The sequence below is a fragment of the Telopea speciosissima genome, chromosome 4 (genome assembly GCF_018873765.1).
Source record: "Telopea speciosissima isolate NSW1024214 ecotype Mountain lineage chromosome 4, Tspe_v1, whole genome shotgun sequence".
Taxonomy (NCBI): Eukaryota; Viridiplantae; Streptophyta; class Magnoliopsida; order Proteales; family Proteaceae; genus Telopea; species Telopea speciosissima.
Genome location: NC_057919.1, coordinates 52601888 through 52610913, shown reverse-complemented (window position 1 = coordinate 52610913; position 9026 = coordinate 52601888). Strand labels below are relative to the sequence as shown.

The 9026-nt window shown below is 37.9% G+C and overlaps 1 protein-coding gene across 1 annotated transcript; it reads right to left on the bottom strand.

Annotated features, from left to right (window-relative positions):
- Positions 1-567: 567 nt before the first annotated feature.
- Positions 568-1413, bottom strand: LOC122659398. Its single transcript, XM_043854511.1, has one exon. It carries the CDS (start codon positions 1411-1413, stop codon positions 568-570), a length of 846 nt encoding a protein of 281 aa, XP_043710446.1.
- Positions 1414-9026: the final 7613 nt, after the last annotated feature.

Below are 9026 nucleotides of genomic sequence, written 5' to 3'. Positions count from 1 at the left end.
TAAACCCTTGTTCCCCCTTGGGCTAGAAAACAATCTTTTTATCTGCACAAAGCACATTTGCTTTGTATGCTGCCAACCAATCCATACCCAATATGACATCAAAGTCAGTCATATCAAGTTGGATTAGATGTGCTATCATTTCCCAGGCAGCAATCCTTACAGGACATGGCTCATACATCGTGTCTAATTCTATTGTCAATCCTGTGGGTGTGCTAATCGCCAAACCACTGGTTAGACTCTTGGGTGAAATCCCCAGTCTCTTCGCAAAAGATGGAGACACAAAGGAATGCGTGGCTCCGGTATCAAACAGGGTCTGGCGATGCACAGACAAGAATGGTACCTATTCGACAAAATTTGATGAATGCATGTGTATGTCACCAAACAATGAGCATAAGGAAAAGTATAGATAGGATTTATACCTGTAACTACAGTCTGACTTGCCTCAGCTTCTCCAACGGAGACAGAATAAACTTGACCTTGAGGCTGGTTGCCTTGTTGTCGACGGGGTAGTGGAGGCCTCCGATTGGTACAGGTCCTTGAATAGTGGCCTATTTGACCACAATTATATCACTTGGCTTCCTGGCTGGCTACACTTGTCGGAACTTCTATAGCCTTGATGTTGGGATTTGCATACACTGGCTTAGGAGCTGATGACTCTATAGCCCCCTTTTGCAGTTGAGAAGAGGCTGAGCTGTAGTAAACTGGCTGAGGAAATTTACTGTATTCCTTGTCAGCAAAAGGTACTGATCTCTTGCTAGACCCCATATTAGTCAGATAGGTGTCCCTCTGTTTGTCTTCAATCCTCTTAGCCATTTGTACAACTTCTAAGTAACCCTGAGCCTTATATGTAATCATTACTGTGGCAAGGAATGGCCTCAATCCATCTTTAAACTTTTGTGCTTTAGCCTCATCAGTGTTTAAGTGGGGAGGAGTGAAGAAAAAGAGTTCTTCAAACTTCTGTTGATATTTTAACATTGATCTGGGGCCTTGAACTAACTCCATGAGTTCAATTTCCTTCTTCTTTCTCACACTAGTAGGGAAATAGTTGCCAAAGAAGGCTTCCTTGAAGATTTCCCAGGTTAGAACAGAGTGGGCAGCAGCCAAAATAGGCTTAGTGATCTGCCACCAAGCTTCTACTTCTTGCTGTAGCTTATATCTTGCACAAGAAATTTTCTGTTCTTCATTGCAGCCTAAGAACTCAAAGGCTTTCTCCATTTCTTTAATCCACTTAACTGGTAGAAGGGAATCCTTAGAGATCCCAGCAAAAGTAAGGGGCTGGATCTTTAAGAATTTTTCCATTAAGCGGCCAGTAGCATCATTTGCAGGAGCATTTGGTGCAGCTGGGACGGCAGGAGTAGCAGGGGTAGTAGGAGCAGTAGGATGGGTCTGCATGGACCTCATAGTATCTTGCATCTATGTGGCCATAGTAGTCATATACTGTTGCATTTGTTCTTGTTGCCGATCCATCATATGATCTACTATAGCAGTAACATCTTAGACCTTGAGATTTGGAGGATTTTCATGAATGTCCTCCCTTTGGGACTGATCAACATTAGGGGGATTAGAAGTAGAGGCCGTATTAGTACGTCCTTGAGTATTCATCTGCTGATAAGTGTTCGGATGTTGTCCAACCATGGTTGATCAGCTGAGGAAAGAATCAAATTATTAGCATTTACAAAAATAGTTTGATATGAATCAATAACAAGGTAAATACTAGGGTTAAATAAAGACATACAATTACAGTGCCTTATGTAAGGCATAATGTTATAACAATTTATCATTATAATATGCATTTATAATTGTATAAGTATAAAAAAAAAAAATCAAACTTTAATACATAATATTTCACAAAATATAATTACATAACATAATATTTATGTATCAAACTACTTGATTATATAAATGAAGTTTTTATTTTCTTGTCATTTGTGTTTTACAATCAAGTTTCTTTTAGTTTGAAGCTTTTAATTTCTTGTCATTTGTGTTTTACAATCAAGTTTCTTTTAGTTTGAAGCTTTTAATTTGACATTAGGTAGGCTCACCTTCCGGTTAATGAGTCTAAGATGCTGCTGTGTTATGATTTAGGCTGTAAACAGGAGTAGAGCACCGTTTGCTCTGATACCACTAAAATGTCACACCCCGGTCCGGTTAGTAAGGGTAAGGTGTGACCAAATGCTAACTGGCATTCAGTCGATCCCCCAGGATCAATTAGTGCAGTACTCCAAATCACAGTTCACAAACACAGTAAATCATTGCAGCGGAAGAGAATAAACAATTATAATAACAATAATAATAAAGGAATTAGATGATAACTGAATATTTATATTAAGTGAAACCTATGATACAATGTATAGTTCTCAAAAGGCACCTCAAATACAAAAGTAGAACAATAACTATATATATATTTCACAAAAAGTTTATAAACACAAAAAGATTAGCTTGTTCCATCAGGCCAGATCAAGTGAACGCGCATGCATCGCATCCACAGAAGGCTTCATGAACTTTAAACTTCTGCACCGCACGGTCTCCCTCGGTGTGGAAGTCAGAAGCAGTAATATCAACATCATCTGGTTTCTTAAAACCAGCAACACTATCTGAAAAAAAAAGAGGTACCAGACGGATGAGCTCCACTGAGCCCAGCAAGGGAAACATGCAAACACAAACACATAGTCCATGATGCATGACTTACATGTAAGAATGCTACTAACATCAATGTCTAGGTCTCATGAGGTATAAATGCTACTGTAGTAGGTATGATATTCCCAGTCACGGAATGAACTCATCGGTCTTCCCAAGAATACCACTCTACTACGGTGGGGACCCGCCAGTTCCGGAATATACACATCAGACCCCAATGAACCCCCAGTGATAACCCTACTGTTCCCATTCCAGTATGTACTCATCAGACCTGGGACAGTGAATGACATTCCGATATTAACCCTTTAGACCTGCCACGGGTTATCCAACACCTTACCCCTGTTGGCAAGGGTCGTAGCATTTGGGTTAATGATAGCCTAACCATATGCATTTCTAAACATGATGTCATATGAGGCAGCGATAAATAGTAATTTAGAAGTCCAACATCATTTCTCAACACATCACAATTGAACATAGTAAAAGTATGCAAATGCAAAAATGAGATGACACCTATAACATGCATATTTCTAATACAAAGCAAAAACTATAAAAACTACATGAATATACTACTTGGATGATGGATGTAAATGGCAGTCAGCATAAATAAAAATTAAAGAAGAAACTATCCAAAGAAAGTCAAAATTCCCTTACCTGATATGATTGACTAGCCTAGGGCAGTAAAACTTCAGCAATCCAGTCAATGACGGGCTAAAACAGTCCTAAAATAGAACAAAATGTCACATATTAGGGTCAGAAGTAAGCTCAGGTCAAACCCAAGCATTGAGGGGCATTTTGGTCCAAAAATATTGGATCGGATTCAGAGGGCAGAATTGGGGGTTTTGTTGTAGGCCTTAGATCTTGACATGCATGGGTTCAATTTCACTTTTTGGACAATTTCTAAGGTGGGTCAATATAAGTTGATGGTTAATTTCAAAAACATATGAAATTTTGGGGTTTGGCCAAATAAACCTAAATTACCATCCGAGGGTTTAATGGAATGTATAATTCAGTTGTAATTTGGTATGTAACATGTTAAATCATAGGATTTGGCTAATTAAACCTATTAATTTATGGTTTAATGGCTCAAATGGGTTTAGAACCCAAGTAGGGACAAGAGAATAGAGATGATGAGGAAGAGGATAGCATACAATTCACAGCCTAATTTCATGTCTGAATCACCATTGGGTCCAATTTGGTGTTCTAGGCCTATTCTAAGATGGGTCATGTCCATTTAGTGAATCAATTTCACAATTTAAGTCTAATTTGGGGATTTATCCATTAAATCCTAAATTAACTGTTTTAGGGTTTATAAATTAGTTAATAGAACCAAAAATTGGGTTCAATAGGGGGACAGCCTGAAAGTTTCAGGTGTAGCTGAACAATAATTAACCTAAAACAGTTTAATATAAGCAGAATTTTATTAATAGAAACTTGGTTTTCTAAGCTTTAAGGGCAGAAATGAGGATTGGGCTTGGTTAGGGCTTAGGATTAGAGAAAGAGAAGGTGGGTAAGGATGAAATTAGGGCTGGATAGGGCTTACCTGAATCCAGTTCTGATTTCAGTTGCAGGCAGCTTGATGGGAGGCAACAAGGTAACTAATTGCAGTCCAATTTGCCAATTTCAGGTGAAAGGAACCAGCCCCAAAGGAAATCCTCTTTTCCCTTCTCCTTCTTCTCTATCTTTCTAGCTGAATCAGTTTTTGATTCCTCAGTTTAGGATTTGTGATTTATGAATAGTGAAATAACTTATATATAGATAGTGCTTAAGTGAAGGGCTGTTTGCCTAATTAAAGCTAGAATCAGTTTTTAGAAATTAGTTCTTAAATCTGATTTTTAATAGAATTTCGTACCTATTAGTTTATTCTAATTATATAATAATGTCATATGACATCAGGGGTAGTCCAGGTACGGGTAACTATTAGAAATAGGATTCTCCACTAGGGATGTGGGTCCCACTAGGTAAAAATTACTATTCTACTCCTAGTACAATAATTAAACAAGAATAGTATACATATATACATAGATTAGGATTCTTACCTATTTACCAGTCTAGGATATGGTGAGGTTCCGCATATGCTCGACCCAGCAAGTCTGGCATAAGAAACTGAAATGTAGGAACCCGACAGGATTTTCAGACTCAAGGACAGCTAGCTGTCCTGGCTCCTCAGAATCCTCCATAGGTGTATCAAAGGATTGCTCTGAATCCACCACCGATGCAGCCCACAACATAGAGGCAAGCATAGACATAGACCCAGAACCTGTAGTCACACAAGTTCGAAAAAGTTCAAATTAGAGGTGGGTTTCACAATGTCATCCCTTTGTTTATACCCAATAGCCTTTTAAATTATGCTTAAATTACGATGCTGCCATCCTATTATAAACTCTTGTTTATTTATAATTTTGTCATCCCTTTTATAAACTTTAGTTAATTTATAATTTTGCCATCTAACTTTGAATTTGAGTGTTTTCTTGCTTGGGTGGGCCCGTAAGCAACCCAATAAAGGGTTATTCCAACCCGGGTTTGCATCAAAGTGGTATCAGAGCTGAATATCCTACCTTTGGCAAAATGACTTCTTACCTCTTTTGTATTTGTGTTCAATTACCTATCGGAAGTGTGACTATGCTATATATTGATGATTAAATAGAGGAAAGCATCGTATCCCAAACAGTGGTGGATAAGTGTGCTGAAATTGATGAGTTTCATGACAAAGGTGAAAGCGTGTACCTCGTTGCCTTTCATCTTCGTCCTAGTTTTTATGATAGTGTTTGGTGTCGAGAGCATTTTCATCTTCAAAGCGCATCATCATGGTGGGTAGCCGATGGTTGGAAGACCAGAAAGGAAGGATTGACTGTGAGGAAAATTTATGCAGTATAACATCTCCTTTCACGTCACTTAAATATCGTATTCATGGGTTGCCTAAGGAAGAAATCAAGCAGGATGATGAACCAACGTTGAGCAAGGACAAGGTGACTGCACCGATCGTTTCCAATCGAGTTGAGGATGGGTGGGCAGTTCCCAAAACAGATTCCTTTTCAAGAGACACCGTTTGTCGAAGATCATTAGGAGATTATGACGATGGATCTCTTCCATGAGCCGATTGATTTTATGCTTCCTAACGGTTACTTTGACAAAGAGCTTCAGTTTGTAGATTTTGTGCGAGATGTATCAATAGTATGATTCAACTTCCCACGATAAGAACATTGACACATGCCTTTATTCGATGGTTGACTTCTGCCCTAGCCTCCACCAGCCCCACGACCTCCCTTGGAATCTCGACCTTTGCCAGGAAAACCATCACCACGATCACGCCCTTCGTTAGTTGAAACAAGAGCTGAATTTTCCTTAGATAAGGTCGAGCTGGATTTGGTAGTGGAGGGAGACAATACCGTTGAATCCAACAAAAGTCATCATTCATAGATGGTATCTTTTCGCCTACAAGTATCTGGATTTTGACGGATTGAAGATCAGAGTCTAAACCGGACAAAAAATTAGCAACCAGGAATTCTCCACATTGAGACTAAAGAACTTTAATATCAGTAGAGAGAAGTTGGTACACAATGAGTTTCTCCCACGTCCATTTTAAAGAACTTTACTAGTCACCAACAGATTTGCCATTCTGCTTGAAAAGAATATTTTTTTTATATAAATCATATACCCTGGAGATGTTTACCCTGAGAATAGAATTCTTTGAGGTTATCCCAGACTCCCTTAGCTGTGGTATGAAGCATCACATTGACGGCTAGTGAAGGCTCCATACTATTCCACAACCAACAAAGTACGGTGGCATTCTCTGTTGTCCACTTCTTATATTCAGCAGAAGTCATAGTAGGGGGTGGTAGAGTCAGATAATCCATCTTCCGTTTGGCATTGATATAAATTCTAACAAGCCTGTGCCTGAAGTAAATAATTTGATGCACCATTAAGTTTAATAAAAGTGATTTGGACATTGATAGAGTCCACCGGGGGGGTTTGAATCACCCATTAGAGATGAAGGATACCCGATATAACCAACAAAATATACCAGCAGCCAATTACCAATAGAAAAACACAATGGAGTGCCAATTAGAATCAAATTCTTGGAGGAAACGATAGTCAACAGAATTCTAGGATAACCTTTTCTGATGTGGCCCCAAATCTGGGAAGATATATTGGTAACTAGGGGATAAAAACCTCACAATATTGATGAAGATATAGTAGCAGTAGTTTAGATCAATTCTGAAATCACACACCCTGATTTAAGAAATCAAACTATCAAGGGGTTAGGTTGACAACAAACCAGAATCGAAGAAGCCTCTTTGATAGGAGAAATAATCCCCAAAATATCATCAGTATCCAATGATTTGATTCCCAGATAAAGGGAATCCCAAGCAGACGAAAAACCTTAAAAGACAGAGGTACCTGCAGTATTTTGGGTGGGCATTCTTCAATAGATTGGAGGCTAATGTCAGCCCCAAGTAAGGGTCAGAGGTTCTTACCAGAGGGGCCAATGATGCCTTAAAACTTCAGAGCAATCTGCTGGTTAGATGTAAAGATATGGCCAGATCAAAATTCTGTTGAAGAAGCTTAGAAAACAGAATACTGCCAGCAGCTATATTGAAGTGGATTATCCCATGGAGTCACTGTTGTCGTCAGTACATACGTAGGAAACTCCAGTTTATTTTCATATAATCAAACTAGGGTTTCATAAATTAGGTATGACAACATGGGTTGCTGCAAACCACAAAGGAAGGATCCTTGGTGAACAATCAAAACAGTAATTGAAGAAAAGAAGGGCTGATTAATTAGGCTCTGATACCATGTAATAGTATCAAACCCTAATAAAACAACCAAAGGAGAAATAAGAAGAGGAGAGAAGGAAACCGAGACAGTGAAAAGAAGTGTCTCAGCTACAATTATCCTCTAGCCGATACCCACATTGTATTAAATGGAAAAGGGATTTTCTTATTGACACTCCTCAAGATGTCGAATAATTTGTAACCTACTTTTTTACCCTTTTAGTATGGTACAAATTTTTTTTAATGAGGGCAATAGTGTGATTTCACATGTATACTTGAAAAATGTGCATGACAATGACTTCTTTCGATAATGATAGAGTGATACGTCATTTTAAATTTATTTTTGAAAACCCTTTTATATCCCTAGCTTAAAGAACTTTTGGGAATAAGACAAGGGGCAACTAAAAGAAGGTGTCATGTTCTAAATACAACTATAGAGTTGTCATTCAGACACTCCCAATAAAAAATTAGATGTGTAAGTACAATTAAGGACATAACTTAAACCTACTAGTTACAATACTACCCATAGGTCACCATATTCTACCAAAGATACCCGTGGAATAATGGTAACACCTGATAACACTTGACAATAAACATCAACTTTTTAAAAAAATTGTAGATGTCACAATCCTCTAAAGAAGTAAATGGTCAAATCAAATCCACTTTCAAGACTACATAAACAGAAAAAAAATTGTCAATAATAAAAAGATATATCACTAAATCACAAGGAAATATTGTCCCCAAAACAAATTCGAGGCCAAAGGACTTGCTTCACCAAGTCATGTGCCATCTTTGTTGATTTAGGGTTCCATTAGTATGAGTTCAGCTGCAATGTTAGAGATCTTATATGTCTAATGAGATTGGATAACCTACACTTATCAATAGGTGGTGTTCTCGTATGATCGATGATATTTGGCTGAATCCCCCTCTATTATTGCTTTTGCAAATCTTCAATTAGCTACAAAATCAAAATCTCAAAGGTAGTAATTCCTCACAATTAATGTCACCTCCCCCAGTAAGACCGTAATATACACCAGCTACTGAACCATCTTCAATGGCTCAATCTAGTAGAATCTTCAACACTTGATGGGCTTGATTTCCCAGAGAGTTTTTGGCAAAGCTTTGGCATGTCCTCTAGGTGATCACCAATCACGGTACTCTAAATGCTGTTCTGGATGTAAACTAGGAGGTCCAGTCTCTCTGTTCTTATTTAATTGTTCTTCCAGACTTCCAGTGACTGTTATTTATTTTAGTTGAGTTGCATATGTAAATTGTATTTGAATGATTCAGTAGGATTTGGAGTTGATGAATCTGTACAGATATTTAACTTTCTTTCTGAGGTGAAACCAATTCCAACCATACATTTCATGCATGTATACATGTAATGTTTTTTTTTTTAATAATACATGCTATTAATTGTGGTTCCTCTCTGTTCTGGTTTGAAGCTAAAACATGACCATGCCCTTCAAGATTTGCTTTCAGTGAATATGATCATATGCTTTACTATTATAATTGTGGAACTAGTTGAGTACCCTAGCTCATCTGGTTATGTTCATCATGTATTCTTCTGTTTTAACTATTCATTTTTCTTTTGTGATTATACCAAAGCAATAA

What these genes read in the sequence shown, in the direction of transcription:
- LOC122659398 (XM_043854511.1), bottom strand. Translation starts at nt 1,413, where the DNA reads ATGCAAGATACTATGAGGTCCATGCAGACCCATCCTACTGCTCCTACT.